This window comes from Mandrillus leucophaeus, unplaced genomic scaffold (genome assembly GCF_000951045.1).
Source record: "Mandrillus leucophaeus isolate KB7577 unplaced genomic scaffold, Mleu.le_1.0 Scaffold136, whole genome shotgun sequence".
NCBI lineage: Eukaryota > Metazoa > Chordata > Mammalia > Primates > Cercopithecidae > Mandrillus > Mandrillus leucophaeus.
The window spans coordinates 3685234-3705727 of NW_012101321.1; the positions used below are offsets into that span (position 1 = coordinate 3685234).

At 34.5% G+C, this 20494-nt stretch overlaps 1 protein-coding gene across 1 annotated transcript in view; it reads left to right on the forward strand.

Annotated features, from left to right (window-relative positions):
* The window catches only part of LOC105534535, a 197502-nt gene that overhangs the window by 56098 nt on the left and 120910 nt on the right, over nucleotides 1-20494 (forward strand). The window contains exons 4-6 of the mRNA XM_011973260.1: nucleotides 471-669; nucleotides 11089-11233; nucleotides 15461-15595. Of these exons, the coding sequence (XP_011828650.1) occupies nucleotides 471-669; nucleotides 11089-11233; nucleotides 15461-15595 (479 nt within the window). The remainder of the gene's footprint in view (nucleotides 1-470; nucleotides 670-11088; nucleotides 11234-15460; nucleotides 15596-20494) is intronic.

Sequence of the window (20494 nt, forward strand, 5' to 3'; positions counted from 1 at the left end):
CCGTGATCCTACCACCATAGTACAGAGCCTCTCAATTCAAAGTATTTGAATCAAAGTTATTTTTCTGATGATGTTTGGTTAACAGAATATCAGTGTCAAATAATCAAATAATTTTGAATTACTCTGTAGTTTAAAATAGCTTCTGGGACAAGAAAATTATTTGAACTAATCTGCCCTGTCATATGAAAACATTCTCTTTTGAATACTTGTAGATAGACTGAAAAATTCACTTTCTTTTGGATTTATTTTCTTCAGAAGGTGAATTTTATCCATGTAATATTGATCTTGGCATATTCAACCTTCTTTGGAGGACCTTATTGACATATTTGAATTGTATATACATGCATTGAATTCTATGTACAAGTTATAATATATTTCCTATTTCAATGTATTCATCATTGAAAGAATTTAAAACTGTGGAAGTGTTAATTTTTCATATTATCTATAATAAGAAGTTGTTTTATTTTTAGGATAAAAGATACTCCAAATAAAACTGATAAACATGACAATAAAGTTAAAAGAATTGGACCACACATAGAAATCTTCCAAGTATTCCGAGAAAGAAAAAAATTCATGATTACCCCAAAATTGATTAGAATGGTCACCATCATGCAGGCGCATGTCAGGGGATGGCTTGAACGCAAAAGATTGCAAAGAGTAATGACCAAGGTAAGCTATACATCAGATATTATAATGTGTTTAAAATTTCTCATTAGATTCAATTAAGTAAAATTTTTCAATATGCCTCTAATATTTCTAAGTAAAATTCTGTGTACATACTTTTTTTTTTTTTTTTTTGAGATGGAGTTTTGCTCTTGTTGCCCAGACTGGAGTGCAATGGCATGATCGTGGCTCACTGCAACCTCTGCCTCCTGGGTTCAAGCGATTCTCCTGCCTCAGTCTCCTGAGTAGCTGGGATTACAGGTGCCTGCTACCACATCCAACTAAATTTTGGTGTACATACTTTAAGAAAATGTGATGAATAATCTGCTATGATGATAGTTTTAGACTGTGCAAAGTTGGAGACTCCAAACAAAAGGCCTCATTTATCCTTAACTCAGCAATTCTGGGACCACCTATTCTTAAACAAGGATATTTTGAAATAACTTTTCACTAAAGTTGTTTCTTCCTTGTTATCTGCTCATTTTCTGTTTAGAGCAACTTTCCTTCACTTCCCACACTCCTGGGTACTCTTTCAGTGCATAAGTGTTCAATTTCAAAGAATTACACACACATACAAATATCTACCTGGTCAACTTTCATAGATTGCAATTCTGATTTTTAAAATAAATAATGCAGACCCATTTTGGCTGGGCAAATGCAGATGAACCTCAGTGGGTCCATCTTGGAAAACCTTTGAGAGAACCCAAAATGTCCTCACCTTGAGGGCTAAAGTTTTACTGCTAATAAGGAATTTGGGAAATCAACTATAAATAAAATATATTAGTAGTGCCCACTCCGATTCCTTGATCTTCTGGGAAAAACCTCTGGAATAGATTTGCAGTGGGCATCCTGAACACATTTCTCTGACAATGTGGTGATACTGTTAGAGTTAATCCATCTGCCTATCTCTGGGTATACATGTTTACATGTACTAACATGTGTAAATTAATATGTATGTGAATCACATATGTAGTTATGATTAAACATGATAATACATGTAAAACTCTGGCAAAAGGTAAACACTCCATATACTTAATCCCATAATTTTGTAAGGTAGCTGCTATATCTGTTTTATTGCTGAAGAAACTGAAGCAAATTATTTGCCCAAAGTCAAACAGCTGGTAAGTGAAAGAGCTAGAATTCAAACCCATGTCTGTCTAAGACATTAAAAGATCTATGGTTAAATTAGAATTAAATTTCTCCACAATGGGAAATGAACTGATTTTCTTACTCCACAAAGCTCTTTCTTTCCTATAACTATCTATATTGATAAACTGTTCTACCACTCATTGCTCAAGCCATAAACCTGGATGTCTCTTAGATTCTTTCAACTTTTTCACTCCCATATTCAATTGGTTCCACTTTCATGATGTTTGTTGAACTGCTCTTCTTTGTGCTCCTTGCCAGAACTTCCTTTAATCTACCCTTACATGGAGAATTGCAATAGTTGCCTCATTGATCTCTATGCCTACAGACCTACTTCTGTCAAATCTATTTGCCATGTACCATATTTGAAAAATTCCACTGTTATTACCTTATTTCATTTTTTATAATCTTTTTGAGGGCCTATATTGCTTACAGGATATAGTAGGAACTATAACATAGTACACATGACCTCCCTGTTTTGGCTCTTGCATTTTGTCAAGCTTCATCACATCATACCCCCTGACATATTCTCTGTGTTTTAGCAAACTGCAAATCTTGATTGTTTCTTGTCATCTTATATTTTCATGCTGTTCTCTCCTCTGCCTTCCTTATCTTCTGATAAACTCCAATTCATCTTTCAAGATCTTCCTAAAGTATATTCACTTAGACACCCTCTCTTGTCCATCAAGCAGAGCTGATCTCTCCATTTTTCTGGTCATTATTGTGTCCAGTTCTTTACATTATTATCATCTGTTTACATGTTTGACATGGACAGTATGGTTTATATGACTTATTTGGAAGCACATACTCTTTATTTTTCTATTCACAGCACCACAGACTACCTTGACACATAATATATACTCTATCATTTTAACTGTATGCATGTATAATCTAATATTTTTTCTTGTTTATCTCTCTGTTTGTATACATATATTTTTTAGTTTGGCTAGATAGATTGCAAACTCCATGAAGACAGGTATCTGTCTGTCTTGTTTGTTTCTGTATTCAAATGCCTAGAATGGTGTTTTGTATGTAGTAGGCACTCAACAAATACCTATTGTATTTGATTATATGTAGGCACTCAACAAATACCTATTGAGTGGATGAATTAACATAATTGTAGAAGTTTATCATGGCAGTCTAAGGAGATCTCACACACACACACACACACACATCCTTAAAGTTCTGTCTGCACACATTTGATACATGCTATATAATTTAATTATAGCATTTCCTAATATCAGAAAGAATTGTAGAATCATTCATAACCTCTGGGACAAAAATGAATCTAAAAAATTGAGAGAGGAAGAATGGGCCAAAGATGAGGGTGAAAAGGAGTGATTTAATTGATAAGGAAAATGCTGAATTTCTATACGGAGATAGGATTTGAGATAAAAAGAATGGGAAGTACTTTTAAAAGATCAGAGCCAATATAAAGTAGATTGTTTACTTTTATTTGGTTATAAAATTTGTTATGATCAATGATTTTCTTTTTTATTCCATCATTGGCATGGTGCTTTGTCTGTTGGATGATTGCTTTGCTGATGTGGTTAAAGTTGTTTTGCCTAGTGTCAAAATCCTAGTGTGACACCCTGTAATGCAGTTAATAGTAAGTTTCCTGGACTGTGCCTATGTGAAGGGTTGCTGTTGGGGGAATTCTTCATAACTTTCTGATCTAGAGGGTGCACTGCAAATCACTGAATAATTGTCAGCACTGTGGCAGTTCCTCCACTGGGAGACTTCCATAGTCATATTGCTTTACTGCCACTTCAGAGTTTGTTGCTGTGGACAGTGTCTGCTAGAAGTTTAAGATTACTCAAGAGACCGTACGATTTCCATTCCCTATGAAAAATTTAATTTGGAATTCTTTGGAAATAATGAAGCAGCATCAAATTGTCTTACCAGTCATACATCAAAAGACCACAGAGATTGCTATATTTTAATATGAATATTTTTTCCACAATTAAAAATGTCATTTCCCTTTAAAAATTTTTGTGCTGTTTGTTTGCATGTGTTTTGGTATAAGTAATAATGATATTACAGAATCATAAAGACACAAAACAGGGTTCATTCCTTGATGTAACGCTTCTAAGATCTTACTTAATTTCAATATTTTTCTCTAAATATTTATAATTTTAAAGTTTTAATCCTAAATTAAATATATTTGATTGCTATTGACTAAAAATGTTGAAATTCCAGGACATTGGAATGGTTGATAGCTACAATAATAAAAAGTATTTGAAATTGGCTTTTAATAAATATTTGTTGAATCAGTAAATTTGGAACAGCCCTGGAGAATCTGAGTTTCATTATTACCTTAACAACGTCTTATACATAACTCAATGATCTTCAATATTTTGGAGGTTATAGAATTCTTTGAAAATTTGATAAAGTAGGAATTTGCTATAATTGTCTCAAAAGAACAAAACAGAAATAATAACAAAATTTGAACCTATTCGTGAACCCTATAGGACAGAGCACCTTGTATAGCAACAGTCCCCAACCTTTTTGGCACCAGGGACCAGTTTCGTGGAAGACAATTTTTTCCATGGACGAGAGCAGGGGCAGGGATGTTTTCAGGATGAAACTGTTCTGCTTCAGATCATCAGGCATTAGATTCTCATTAAGAGCACACAACCTGGATCCCTTGCATGTGCAGTTCACAATAGGGTTCTTGATCCTATGAGCATCTAATGCTGCCGCTGACCTGATAGAGGAGCTCAGGCAGTAATGCTCGCTCACCCACCATTCACCTCCTGCTGTGCAGCCTGGTTCCCAACAGGCCACAGAGCAGTTGGTTGGGGACTCCTGTTGTATAGAACAGTTTTATTACATAACATGTGTGCTAACACTCACAAGTACCTGTAGGCCTATGTTCATTTATTCAATAACATATGTATTTTTTAATTTGATAATAGTCACTATATACTGGGTCCAATTTCCTGCCTGGTGTGTGAAGAGCGTACATAGTCTAGTGAGTAATGCAGATAACTGAAAGAAGTCTTAGGTATCATCATAGCATTTAGAAAGGCCATTTAACCCCAAGTGTGTTTGATGCGCAATTGGATAAGACCAATAAACTGAGATCTGGACGGTGAGGGGTATCTTTATTTTGTCAGGTGTACTGGGAGGCTGAGAGGCACAGGAAAGACCATATCAATGAGCTTAGGTGAACTATTTACATTTAAGGGGCTGGGGCATAGTTGGGAGGACAATGGCAGTAAAGGAAGTTGAAGGTAGGAATCAGATTAATAACGTTCTTAGAAACCTTAATAAGGAGTTTATACTTGGTGTCTGAGAATGGATGCCTTTAAAATAGATCAGTGACACAAATATATTTGTATTTTTGAAAAATTACTGACTTTGGACAATGGATTGGGAGGAGAGGGTGACAAAATGGAAGGAGAACAACTAGTATGCTTTTTCAGTAATCTACTGCATGGTGGTGGTGGGGAAATGGACAGTTGATAGGACTCTTGGGTTTGGTTGTATTTGGAGATAAGGAAGAGGGTGGAGTCAAGAATGATTCCCAGGTTCTTGTCTTGAGCAATCTGGTGTATGGTTGAGAAATGCAGAATCTAAGGGGAGGGGCAGGCAGGAGGGAGCAGTAGAAAGGAATGAAGGTAGAGTCCAAATTTCAACACTGGGCTTAAAACTTCTGTGGGAAATCCTTGAGATGTCTGGGAAGCAGTTGAGTATATGGGTCCAAAATTCAGAAGGGAGATTGGGCCATATAGAAAGACTTGGGATTCATCAGTAGTTCTTAAATTCTTTCACTGAGAAAGAATGTAAAACCCTCTCATCTATAAAAGTACCTCACTTTGGTAATGAATCTCATCATATTTCTAAGAAAGCTCTTCCCCCAGGTGTTGCTTCTTTACTTCATTCAGGTCTCTGCTCATTGTCACATTACCGAAAAGCTGTCCCATACTAACCTGTACAAAATAACTCTCTAATCACTCCCTGTCTCTTTTAAAGCACTTTATTGTTCTTCGTGGCACTTACTACCATCTAACCTATATTCGTTTATTAGATTATTGCTCCTTTCACTAAAATGTAACCCTCTGAAAACAGAAATTTTATCTTTCCTGTCTTCACAAGGTCTTGTACCTTCTTGGCCCACACTAGGAGCCTAATACATGTTTTTAATAAATTATTTTCAAGAGAGTGAAGGATACATAACAGCATTTTGGGGCCAGGAGGATTTGAAATTTGAGGAACCTCTTCTAAATATGTTGATGCAGCTCCCTGACCAAGGATGCCGTCCTTGAAACTTGCTGCCACCCATAGATTTGAGAATCATCATTACTGATACTAACTGGAGGCATGAGAGTCCATGTCATTGTCTAGGGAGACTATATAAAGAGAGAATCCTACAAAGAAAGATTGAGAGAAACTGGTTGGCGTTCAAAGGGAAGCAGAAGATGAGTATTCCACAAACATGAAAGTAGTAACCAGAGAGGTAAGAAGAAAACCAGAAGATGCTACATCAAGGCACTTGAAAGGCAGTAGAAGGAAGAGGGTTAGGTCCACAGTCTCCAATGCTGCTAGACAGAATTTTCTGGCTCTAGTAACAGTAAGTTCATGCAGTGAAAACATCTGCAGTAGATAAATTGAGGCACTATGAGGTTTAGAGAAGGATAGTTTAAGATAAAAAATATTTATGTATGCTTAAATGCTCATTGGAAGAAGCCAGTAAGAGGGAAAGGTTGTCAATACAAGAAAGATGAAGATAATCTGTATTATAAGGCCTTTAAGGAGATTGGAGGGGGTGGATTTCCAAGATACTTGACAAGATTAGCGTTAAGTGAGAGGAAACATATTTCTGCATTGTTGCAGGAGAAGAAGATATGTAGATGCAGTTAAGTATTTAGACTTGCTGGTGGGAAGTTGAGGTTGCAATAAACTAATTGTTTTTTCTTCATTTGTGAAGTAAGGAATTGGGCCATTTGGTGAGAGTAAGCATTTAGATGGGTTTGAATGTTTGAGGAGATTGAGGTACTACAGAAAATGGCAGAGAGATGCCTTAAAAAGCATGCATGAAATTCCAGGCCACTTTGAGAACCTCACTGAGGTTGGTGATCAAGAATTGGGGTGGTATCATTTCTCCAGGTTGTATAATTTTCTTTAGTAATTGTGAAAAACGAGGCATGGAGATGTAACATAATTACCCAAAGTTGGACATCTTGCAAGTGACATAGATGAGAATGAATTTTGAGAATCAAACATAAGTCTGTCCAGCTCCAGAGCACTGTAAAACATGAGACCATTCTGGTACCAGAATTGTCCAATCATTGCAAATGGTGGAGTCTTTTCTCAGGTCAGGAAACTCCAATGTTTGGAGTTTCCTGCCAAAAGCCAACGCTAGATAATACTCCCACCTGGTGCTAATAGAGCTAATTCAGGTGAGCTCACACCAGAAACATGAAGATAAAAACCACGGCCTGTAGAGAGGTACCCTTTCTATGGCAATTAGGAGCTGCTATTTAACGTTTTTCAGAGTACACTGTGGGGGAAACAATATACTTTTATTTATATTTAATGATAAAGTTGACCAAGAATGTTTATTTAAGTTTCTGTACTGAGCAATTAGACGTAGAGTGATTGAGGCATATGCTTCAGATAGTGGTAAAAATAATCTCTTTGACTCAGATCAAAATGAGTACAGCAAGCAACATGGACACAGAGGAGAGGCCTGAAAAAGTGCAAGAGGAACCAAACCTAGGAGAGACACATGTCCACTAGCTATGCATGGAATAAGGTCTTCACTAGTTTCTTAGTGGATGGGGAAGTGAATATAAGATTCACACATAGTGGTATTTGTGGCTTGCATATTTGTAAGTGTGTGTTTATGCATATGAGATTGAGATAACGATTTAGAATGTTCAATTATTATTTCACTGTGTATAGGTTTAGTCATTTAAAAAATTTTCCGTTTTGTTTTTATAAGACTTTTGAATAAAGACCTTTTTGATATTTTCATACCTAAATGCTTAGATAAGGTTAGACTTCAATAAATGTGGTCAAGATATCTTCTTATAGGTTTATAGCATTTCTTTTTCAAAGTTAAAAAGTCAAACTGGCAATATATTTGCTGAAATATGACACAAAGTTTAAAAAACCTAACATATAAAGATCTCTTCCAAACTGATAAGAAACACACTAACGGAAATGAAGTCATACTAAGTGTCATATGATGGCGGAATTCTCCAAAAGTTGAATAAATTACTTAAGAAAAAAAAGACATGACCATATCAAGCAAAAGCAAATTGAAATAAATACTGGAAAATTTTATTAAATGTTGATAGGTATAATACATTTGTCCATTAAGATAATAGAAATTTGAATATTATAATCAGTAATTTGCCATAACTATATTGCAATATTGCTGTTGTAAGTAGAAATTTGTATTTTTTTCTGATAAATTCTACCTTGAGAAATATTTAGACTTATAGTGAAAGATTTACATACTGAAATGTAGTAGCACAATAGCTGAAGCATATTTCCATGCAAAAGGCTGGTAGGGACACTCCCTGTAATAAAAACCACATGGATGGACCATTGTAATTTTCTCTGGCTCAACTTCCTAACCATGAAACGCCCTAGGTGACCTTCCAAATGCCTGAGATCTGAAAAGGGCTCCCTTACAAGATAGATTGTGTTGCCCAAAAGAGTTATTACATTCAGAGGAAAAGGTACTCAAATTGAAGTAAGTGGTTGCCCAATGCCCTTCCTTTTCTCAGAGACATCATCTGTCCAAGTAGCACATTCCAAGCGGGAACTTTTCTCTTCATGTTTTAAAGATACAGTCAAAACACTGCTTGATTCTTAATTATAAGCAAAAGAAATCCAGTTACAGATTTAAGCAGAAAGATGTTGAGGAGGATATTGTACACAGGTGTAGAGAACTAAGTTCAGAAACATAAAGGAATAGTAAAGGCTGAGTAGCTCCCAGTAATCCAGCCAAATCCTATACAGAAAGAGTCTGATGCAGACACTGAATCCTGGGTGTTCCTGACTTCACAAATGCTGCCCTTGAAAAATGTATATTTGTGCTACAGTTACTCTATCACACAAATAGATTTCCCACTGTTTCACTCTTAAAAGCATTATTTGTTTCCATTCAAAGTTTGGGATTGGTGGAGTTAATGGTGAAGTTCACGTGTCTACATCCTAGCAACAGAAGAGGTATGAGTCATAAGCATCTGACTTTTGGCTTCAAATTGTGGGAAGTGGGTTCTGCCTCCCACTAAGATTCATATGTAGGGAATGTGCCAAAAGTGCAACCAATTTATTATCTTTTTAAAAGACAAAAGCCTATTGAACAAAAGGCAGATTAAAAACACACATTGAAAAATGCTATTAAATGTTGAGAGACATTAGCAAACATCCAGAATCTGCTATTAGATGGAAGGAGAAAGGAGAAGAGGAAGGTAGTAAAATTATGCTAATTTATTTTTCATTCAAGTAAACAAAAAATATTATTTCACGTAAAAAGAAAATAACATGACAGAAACAAGAAAAATAATGTGTAATATGGGCCGGGCACGGTGGCTCACGCCTGTAATCCCAGCACTTTGGGCAGATAACAAGGTCAGGAAGTCGAGACCATCCTGGCTAACATGGTGAAACCCCGTCTCTACTAAAAATATAAAAAATTAGCTGGGCATGGTGGCGGGCGCCTGTAGTCCCAGCCACTTGGGAGGCTGAGGCAGGAGAATGGCGTGAACCTGGGAGGCAGAGCTTGCAGTGAGCTGAGATCCCGCCACTGCATTCCAGCCTGGGCAACAGAGTGAGACTCCGTCTCAAAACAATACATAGATAAATACATAAATTAATTAATGTGTCATATGAAATATGCTAGGAAACAAACAAACAAAAAAATCCTGTAGAATGGGTGAAAACACGGCCAGGTGCGGTGGCTCATGCCTGTAATCCCAGCACTTTGGGAGGCCAAGGTGGGCGGATCAGGAGATCGAGACCATCCTGGCTAACATGGTAAAACCCCATCCCTACTAAAATACAAAAATTAGCCGGGCATGATGGCGGGTGCCTGTTGTTCCACCTACTCAGGAGGCTGAGGCATGATAATCGCTTGAACCCGTGAGGCAGAGGTTGCAGTGAGCTGAGATCACACCACTGCATCCACTGCACTCCAGCCTGGTAACAGAGCGAGACTCCGTCTCAAAAAAAAAAAAAAAAAAAAAAAAAAAAAAAGAATGGATGAAAACACTAAATTAAAAGGAATGTAGAGTATAGTTAAGTGGGCTCTCAAATGTCTCTATGCTGGTTTCAAAACCAATTATACAACTTACTGGCTATGGGGTCTTGGGAAAATTATTTAAAGATTTTCTGCTTCAGTTTTTTCATTTATAATATGGTATGCAAAACACAGAAAAGGAAAGCCTACTCACTGGAAAATGTGTAAATGTAAACACATTCCTAAACAAATAAGAACTAATGAAAATTTTAAAAATTAAGCCTTTAAGAAGTCAAGAACAGGAAAATAAATCTAAATATTATTTAGAAGTAAATTAATAAAGATATATAGAGACATTAATAAGCCAGAAAATGTAAAATGTAAAAAAAGTTGACTTGTTAACTAAAAGGGAATTGCTCTTTAGAAAAGAGAAAACAAATACAAAATAGGTAAATATTTAAAACTTTAATAAAAAAACTGTTCTGGTGGAATGTTGAAAATGCATACACAGAAGAATGTAGTCACAGGTAAACTAATAAAGCAAAATGTGCATATATGCTGAAAAGGGTTAATTTCTTGAATATTCAGAGATTTTTAGAAATCAGCAACAACAACAACAAAACCTTAAAAAGCCCAGGGAAAAATAGGTAAAGGACATGAATGTACAATTTCCAAAGGAAATAAAAGAGGAAGATTTGAGCAACCAGGGTGGACTGCTTAGACAAGAATCATCCATTACAGAATAATACTTTAGTAAGACTACATCGTTTCTGGCAGAGTAGGCTACATATTATAGAAATCCGGACACAAGTGTAGGAAGTGTCTGTGAAAGAAGCAAATATTGGAAGCTCTATTCTATGGGAAGTATGAATATATAATAACAAAGCAACTCATAATGGAAATCTCTGAACTACAGGGAGATTGTGTTACTCTACAATGCATATATTTAACCAACCTGGGCAACCAACAATAAATATACCCATAATCTAAGAAACTAGGTGAAATAGACTAAATGAAAGAGGCAAGTCATATTAAATATAAATACCAGAAATATATAAGGAGCTTTTTTGTCTTTGTAGGCTTTATATCATGGACCGGATATGAAAGCAGTTATTAACATGTATGGCAGACTAATCCACCGTGTTAGATATCGACGTGGTCTTTGGAGGACAAGACAAATTGTCAACTTATCAGAGCTAGAGGAATGGATGGACCGAAAAAAATGTAAGTGATGCAGACACTTCTGGTTTGAATTTAAGTTTGGAGTTAATTTAACCATGGAAATTTTAAATATAATTACCTGTAGAAAGCAAAGGTAGATTATATTTTATATTGCTGTAAGCAATTTGCATTTTAAGCTAGCATGTTGTATATTTGAATTAATTTATTTGGATCCTCTGCAAGTAACAGAAAACTCATTCTAGCTAACCAAAGCAAAAAGGAAATTTAACGGGAGAATATTGCAAAGATAGTTAAAGAGTTGGATTTCAGACTGAATATTAAACACAACTGCTTCAGAGATCTAGGGAGGAGGAAATAAGGGACAATCTCAATTTGCCTCTAGGGGATGGATAAACCCTTACCACTTAAAGACTCTTTGTTGCTATGCTTTAAATTCATATTCCAGGGAGATAGCAACCGATACGTATAGCTTGAGTCACAAATCCAACACTTTGCAATGGGAGGGTAGGGAATCTTGCTTGAGAGTTGCACCGAAACTCTTCATTGGAGGAGGGATAGCTGCACAAAGGAAAATTAAGTATTTATACCAGAATAGTAGTTAATGGACACTGAGCATACTAAACAACATATTGCTTATTAGTGTTAGAATTCTATTCATAGAACAAATTCTCTAATTTATATCTTAATTTTCAGAGATTCCAATTTATATTTATATTTAATGAATTCAGTATTGCTTAGGATTAGGATAGATTATTAGAGCCAGTTTCTTGACTAAAAAAAGATACAAGTAAATTATATTTAATTGCAATCATTGTCTTGCTGCTTTATAAGGTAAAAATGTGAAAATGTTGGTAGTCTCAGCTAGTCATACAGTATTTATTTTACATTTAAGACTAAGTTCCATGAAGAAAGGGATTATGTCTGTTATATTTATCAGTAAATACTATCTAGCAAATGCCTGGTTTATAAGAAGGACTAAAAAATATTTGTTAAAATGATAGTTTTCATTAAGTTATGATAAAATTATGTGCTAAAAGCTATTTACAGTTAACCAGAACTCTTTGAGTTAGAATAGTTTCTTTTCTGTGGCTAGAGGTAAAGGGAGGAAGTCAGAGAGAGAGTAGAAAGAGAAAAGAGAAAGAGAGATTGTTCTATGTAAGTCAGAGGTTGCTAGATTAATTCACCCAGTCCAGCCCAACAACCTGGTTTCTAGAGAAAAGAGCAGAAAGGAGCAAAGTGTTGGAGAGATGGGAAGACAGGAAGAAGAAAGAATGAGAAAGTGCAAGAGAGAGAGAGGCAGAAAAAGAGAAGATCCCTCTCCCATTAGGAAGCTACTTGGACTCCTTTTACTTATAGAACCGAGAGAGAGTCAGATTTTAAGACTTTTGCCCATAAACTCTCCATACCACTAGTACAAAATTCAGGAATATCTTAGTACTCTTTTTATGAATAGTAGTTTATATTATATAATCTAATATGAATGTACTGATTTTATAATACCACAATATATACTAAAACCTTACAGTTATTACACTGGCCAAATTTTCTTTTCCATCCACTTTAATTTTTAGCTACTGACTTCCAAATCACATATCCTTTCCAAAATGCTCCTACTATTTTACTCAATTAGTCTTCTCTGCATACCCCAAACTATCACTAAATTGATTTTTTTCACATTATGGAATGTTGCTTATTTTTCATATCTTTACTTTCTTTCTATGATTTCTCCTTCTCAATTTGTAACTGCAGATTTCAATATTTTTGCATCCTGAAATATCCCCTCAGTTTGAAAAAAATAATTAATGTGATTTCTGTTTTCCATCCTGGACTCTGGTGCTTTCTAGCTGAGAAGTTTTTTGAGTAAAAGTCTTATAGATAGTGAGAGATAAGTCAGGTGGACTATGGGAGGAAGAAGGTTCTAAGGAGAGGCAGCAGCAAGCACAAAGGCCTTAATTTGGAGGCTGCTAGTCTTGGAGGAAGCCAGGAGACTAGTATTACTGGAATGAAGTTTGTGACTGGAGAGCAGAGCAAGATGGAATTGGAAAGGTAGTCGGGAGCACAGGTTTTGTCAAGCTTTATAGATCATTGTATTTTACCTTGAGAGAACTGGGAAGCCATTGGAGGATTGGGAACAGAGGACTATGAAGCAACTTGTGTTGCAGACATCACTCTGGTAATTTTGTTGAGAATAGGCTAACATGTGGCAAAAACAGAATAAAGGAGTCCAGTTAGGACAGATGGTGGTCTGTCCAACATGGGAGCTGAACAGTAGAACAGAATTTGGTAAATGAATAATTTAAAGAATTACCAACCAGAGCATCCATTTACATTGAGGGGTAAAGTAACTCAATAGAGACAGAATTTGCAAGTTCTAATTTGTCTTCATGTTACTTAGAAAATTCTTCATCTTTTCCATGTGTTGATGGCTAATTGGGTGATATTTGGCAGATACCTATATAACTTTTTAAGCATCTTTCAATTATCAGAAAATTTCATTAATTTTTGTGATTTAAATTTTGTATTTACCCTAGGTATATCATCCTTGAATACTAATTCTCCTTTCATGTTGCTGAAAGTTTGCTCATAGGGCATAATATACAGGTTAAGGGCACTGTTATCAATTATATAGTTTCAAAGCCATAATATTAATAGGTATGTCAATATTATCTTGTGAGAAACATATAAAATGATTAATTCAAGGAGAAACTAATAAAGGGCTATATACTTTTACAAGGAGAAATACATTTACTTAATCACAAAAGTAAAAGGTGATATTCTTTTTGTTTTAGTTTAGAATCAGATGCTGAGACAGTAATTCAAGTACAACTAATTTGCTTGGGAGTTAATACTAGGCAATAATGTTAATGGAATGGAGAAAGGAGACAGAAGGGAGAGGGGTCAAAAAAGAGTGCAATATCAAGCAAATTACCACGTGGACAACTGGAGCTTAATCCCTCTAGGGAACTCAGAAAAAACAGTGTAAACAACTTGAGTGCTGGGTCTTTCTCAGCCAACTCCTGAGTCTGGTTGAGGCCCACTGCTTGGTGCATAGATGGGTTGTGTGAAGGCCTGTAGCCAGAGGGAGCCCTTAGGCAATGGAATGCAGATGCTGGCAACTGAACATCAAGTTAGCATGCACAGAATTAAGGGACAAGGAGATATGGATGGGACACTGAAAGAAACTGCTCTAGTTTGCTTATTTCAAAAGAGACAAATAGTCATACATACACTAAATATAAATTTTCATTTATTGTACTGCTGTGTTTTAGGATCTCAAATAGCTATTCATATTTAGACAATCACTAAATATGTCTTGAATCTGTTGATGTCTCATAGCTATCTCCCTCAACTAAATGAATGAATGAATGAATGAATAGAAAAACTGAAATCCATGTGGTTGAGTGCCAGGATGATATATCTTCTGTTAGAAACCACCTTGGTGCCCTTTGCCATTGGCAGTCGGAGCTAAACCTGTATTTGAGCAGTCGCTGACATCCTGTAAATGTTGACTTATACAATCAGCTTCATGGGGTTAAATGTAGCATATTTCAAAGTAGAAACTCAATGTCACTTTTTTGAAAAAAGAAAAAAATTATTTACGGAAAACTACACTTATAAAATGTATGCATCAATTGTCTTGCTCGTTATCTAACTCCTTTCTAAAGTCAAGTATGGGAGATAAGTGACAGGTGGCCCAACTGAGTGGTTTTCTGTGGTAGTCTTGAGCCAGGAATGACAAAGTACCTTAAATGTGAAAGTAGAAATACATGAAGTTAGTGAGCAAAAAGTAGATATTGCTCCCAATTAGGGGCCAACTTTAGAAACAGAATAAGCCATCCAAAGTGGAATTACCAATTTAAGTAGTTAGAATGTGAGTAAAAGCCAAAAAGAGATGAAAAAAGTAGAGCAGCTAATAAACAATGAAGAGTGAAGTGGATCAGTAGGTGTCAGGTCCTCAGAAGTCCTGATATAAAAGCTACGTCTTATGACATGGTTGAGTTGACATTATAGGATTTATCGTCAACTGTCATGAAGCCAGTATAGAAGGTGCCAGTATTCATCTTGGGGAATCAAGTAAAAATTTCACTACTGTGGAATGTGAGGAGAGAGAAACATGCCCACTTCCTTCTAACCTTTGCCAGAAGGTCGACATAGTGCTAGACTAATCATGGAGACTTATTGGTAGACAGGAAAGTAAAGCTAGAGTTAACGTTTTTTACTTGATATATTGTTTAAAAAATATTTTCTTTTACATTTTTGTCCTTTTAGTCTATGAAATAATATTTGCTAAGAGGGAATATTGGCCAAAAATGGAAAGAAGTGAGCTCCCCAATTTCTTCAGTGACTGTGGACATTTCCCAACTCAGAAACAAATTGATGATACTTGGGACCTGGTCCATCAAGGTGAGTAGTTTCTCATTTCTTTTTCTTATTTTTCGCCTTTTCCTTTCAACTTTCTTCTTTTCTCTTTCCCAACTTGCCTCAGTTGTTCTCTTCCTTTCTTCATTCCTTCCCTTACTTTTACTAAACTTTTTTTATAAGTCCTTTCCCTCAAATTTATTTGTATCTGATCTTAATATTTGTAAAGGAAAATATTTGAAAAGTAGGTTAAAAGAAGTTAATACAATACAGGTTTTTTGGAGGAAGATGGAAGAGATGGTTTTCATTTTTATAGTTTTTAGGTGTTTTTTGATATAAAATAAGTTACATCAAGTTGAGTATATTTTAAACCATCGTGTTTTAAATACTGATGCTAGGAGGCTTTCTCCTGGATAGTTAGATTTGGTACTGGAGAACACGGTCAAGTTAAAATGTGTAAACATTGTAAGCTATTTCAATATAATATAGTTTCACAGAAAATCATTTCTTTTCTGAATAATAAGTGAAAAATATTGTTTATGGGAATATTTAATAATTTAAATGGAGCAAGATTTCTCTCTTCACTAAAGACTAATAAGAGGATGTAAATTGTCACAAAAGCATGAAAAAAATCTCAATGAATTTTCCTTTAATTTCTTAAGATTCTTCTCAGCTTTTCTTTCTTTTTTTCCCCAGTTTTATCGAAGTATAATTGACAAATTAAAATGGTTTATATTAAAGATGTAATGTGATGATTTCAGATACATATGCATTGTGTAATGACTACCACAATCAAATTAATCAACATATCCATCACCATCCATAGGCACTGTGTGTGTGTGTGTGTGTGTGAGTGTGAGTGTGTGGTAAGGACATGTAAGAACTATTCTCCTAGCTAATTTCAGGTAATTAATACAGTATTAACTACAGTCACCATGCTGTACATTAGATCCCCAGAACTTATTTGTCTTTCAAACTGAAAGACAAAAATTTGTATGTTTTGACCAACATCTCCTTAATTCCCTCCAACCCTCAGCCCTGGCAACTGCCATCCAACTCTATGCTTTTATATCAACTTTTATAGATTTCACATATAAGTAAGACTACACAGTGTTTGTGTTTCCATATCTGGCTTATTTAACTCAACATAATGTCTTCCAAGTTCATCTTTATTGTGACAAATGACAAAATTTCCTTATTTTTAAAGGTCGATAACATTCCATTGTGTATAATACCACTTTTTTAATCCATTCATTTGTTGACAGGCACTTATATTGCTTTCTTATCTTGGCTATTGTGAATAATGCTGCAATGGAGGTACAGATATCTCTAACAAACTGATTTCATTTCTTTGGATATATACCCAGTAGTAGGATTGTTGGATCTTATGGTAGTTCTGTTTTTAATTGTTTAAGGAAATTCCATACTATTTTACATAGTGGGTATACCAATCTACATTCTACCAATAGTGTAGAAAGGTTCCCTTTTCTCTGCATTTTTGCCAATACTTGCTATCTCTTGTCTTTTTAATAATAGCTATCATACTAGGTGTGAGGTAATATCTCACTGTTGTTTTGACTTGCATTTCCCTGATGATCATATACCTGTTGTCCTTTTGCATATCTTCTTTGGAAAAATGCTTATTCAGGTTTGTTGGCCATTTTTGAATTGAATTATTTGGGGGTTTTTACTATTAAGTTGTATGTTTATCATTTATTTTGGATATAAATCCTTTATCAGACATATGGGTTGCAAATATTTTCTCGCATTCTACAGATTTTCTTTTCATTTTGTTGATTGTGTTTCCTCTGCTGTGCATAAGCATTTTAGTTTGATGTAGTCCCACTTGTTTTCTAAAAATTATTCTTATTTTTTATGATAGAGACTGGGATCTAAGTTGCTTAGGCTAGTTTTGGACTCCTGGGCTCAAGTGATCCTCCTGCCTCAACCTCCCGAGTGGCTGGGACTACAGGCACATGCCACTGTGCCCAACTGTTTTTTGTTTGTTTGTTTTTGCTTCTGTCATGTGTGCTTTTGGGGTCATATTAAAAACTAAAACCATAGCCAAGATTGCCATCACAGTGCTTTCCCCCTGTTTTCTTCTAGAAGTTTTGTGGCTTCAGACCTTACATTTAAGTCTTTAATCCATGTCAAGTTAATTTTTAAATATGGTGTTAAATAAACATCTGATTTTATTCTTTTGCATGTGGTTATCAAGTTTGCCCAACACCATTTATTGTAAAAACTATCCATTCCCTATTGTGTATTCTTAGCACCCTTGTCAAAAATTAGTTGTATATAAATGCATGGGTTTTTCTCTGGGCTCTCTATTCTATTCCATTGGTCTATTTGTCTGTTTTTATGCCTGTACCATACTATTTTGAATACTATAGCTTTTAAATATAGGTTGAAATCAGGAAATGTGATGCCACTAGCTTTGTTCTTCTTTCTCAAGATTTATTTAGCTATTCAGGAACTTTTATAGTTTCATGTAATTTAGGTTTGGCTTTTATGAAATGCCATTGGAATTTTGATAGGGATTGCATTGAATCAATAGATCATTTTGAGTAGTATAGGCATATTAACAATGTAAGGTCTAATTCATGAACACAATATCTTTTCAATTATTTGTGTCTTCAGTTTATTTAATCAGTGTCTTATGGTTTTCAGTGTACAGATCTTTTACCTCTTGGGTTAAATTTATTCCTAAATATTGTATTTTCTTTGATGCGATTGCAAAGGGAGTTGTTTTCTTAACTTCTTTTTCAGATAATTTTTTGTTAATGTAGAGAAACGCAACTGATTTTTGTTTGTTAGCTTTTCTTTCTATTTATATACTCATGCTCTGGCTTTCTACTGTGTTTAGAGATAATGTCACCACAATGTAATTGAGAAGAGATGGTAAGGAAGTGAAACAAACATTTCAAGACTTTTTTTTTTTTAAATCTAAAGAAAGGGCTCACATACTAGTACGCAGGTGTGAGTAAATCAGAATGTAAAGATGGATGCTTCATTATATGTTTGGTGTTCTCTTCTTTCATTCTTAGTGCAAATTTACACAATTCTTTACCTATGGACTTTCTTTTGCCACTGCTGTATCCTAATATCTGGAACAACTTTTTAGACTTTGATAAATATTTGTTCACCTATTTGTAGACGCATCTACATCACTTTGTGCTTCAGTTTAGGTTAAGTGACTTTTTCTTAATGATAAAAGTATTTAATTTTAATTATAGAAAATTTGAAAAATATAAAAGTATATAAAATTTTGAAGATATAGCAATTGTTAACATTAACTATCTCTCTAAGTTTTTCTGTCAATATGACATTATTTTATGAAAATCCAGATTTTCCATATACAGTTTGAACATATTGTTTTTGTTTAACAATACTCATCAGTTTCAAAACTACAAATAATTTTTACAGTGTTATTTTTGACAGAGTAGTAATCTGCCATATGGATGTTCTATAATGTATTTATTGTTATACATTTAAGTTGTTTTCATTTTTCTTATAATAATAAAATAAAAAAATTAAATGCAGCAAAATATAACTAATCAAGTAGTTAAAAAATATATGACTAGTGTTAGTAATTTAAAATATGTATTTTTTTTCAAATTAACAGCTTCATAGGGATATTTTTCTCTACTCAGTATTTTAGAATATATCATAATGGCTTAGATTTAGAGCATGGCTCTGGGGTTAACTTGCCTGGGCTTAATTCCCTATACTACCACTTTCTAGCTGTCTTTGGACAAGTTATATGTTCCTCCTATACCCCACTTTTTTCAGCTACAATAAGAAGATAATATCTAAGTCACTGGACTGTTATGAGGCTTAAATGAAATAATTATGTAAAATATGTGGTCCATTGTAAGTGTGCAATAAAAGTTTGTTATTATTCATAAGTAATTCTCACATATTCTTAATTATGAAAATAAACATTTATAATTATCTTTATTTTGAAAATGTTTAAAAATTAAACAAAATTGTATAATGACTCATTTTAACAGAGATTTTATATTGAATGCCATCAATTGGTTTCTACCCATATCATCTCTTTTGATTATCATAATGATCTACATGCTAGAGGAGGTGATATGCTTGTTTATACATATTTTATGGATGGGAGAACTGAGGCTTAGAAAGAGACTTTTCTAAGCTCATTGATGGAGCTGGAACTTTAATATTGCTCTCTTCGAGTTAAGGTGAATGCTTTTTCCATTCTACTCTGTGCAGACATTTTAAAAATCAATGTTATAAAAAAATTAGATAGATGATTAAAACATTCTTGATAGCAAGAGCTGCCTTTTATTCATGTTTCACAGACTAGCTTAATGCCTGGCAATATGTTAGATTTTTCTGTAAATGATTGTGTCTGTTAAGATTCTTATTTAAACTAAAATTTTCCAAAGAAAAGTTAATTTAAAAGCATATTTTTATTATGATGCAGAAGATTGGGAAACTTCCCTTTACAGAAAGGGGCCACTCCAATGTAATTTTAAATGTGTCTAATTATATTGGTCCATCCAGCTACAACACTTTTTGATGCATAATAAGATTTAATTTAAAATGGAGGAGATATTCTAAAATACGAAAAGACAACAGAAAATTGATGCAAGAAGGAGCTAAATTAATGGATTCCTATTTGCTTCTGGTATATATTCTATTCTTAAAAGAATTTGATTTTATGCATTTTAGATTGTCTGTCATCTTCATTCATACTGACTTCTTTGATTGTGTATAATAGCTCCAGATGTGCAACCTACGCATTTTTTCATCTAGTATAATATTTCACCTGAACGCATATGTAGCTAATTCAATTGATTAACTACTTTAGTGTACAACACCAAGTGGGTCACATTTCTGAAACTGTCTTCAGGTATTTTTAGCTTTTTTTTTCATTCTTTATTCTTATCACTATGGTAACAAAAAAATTTGTGA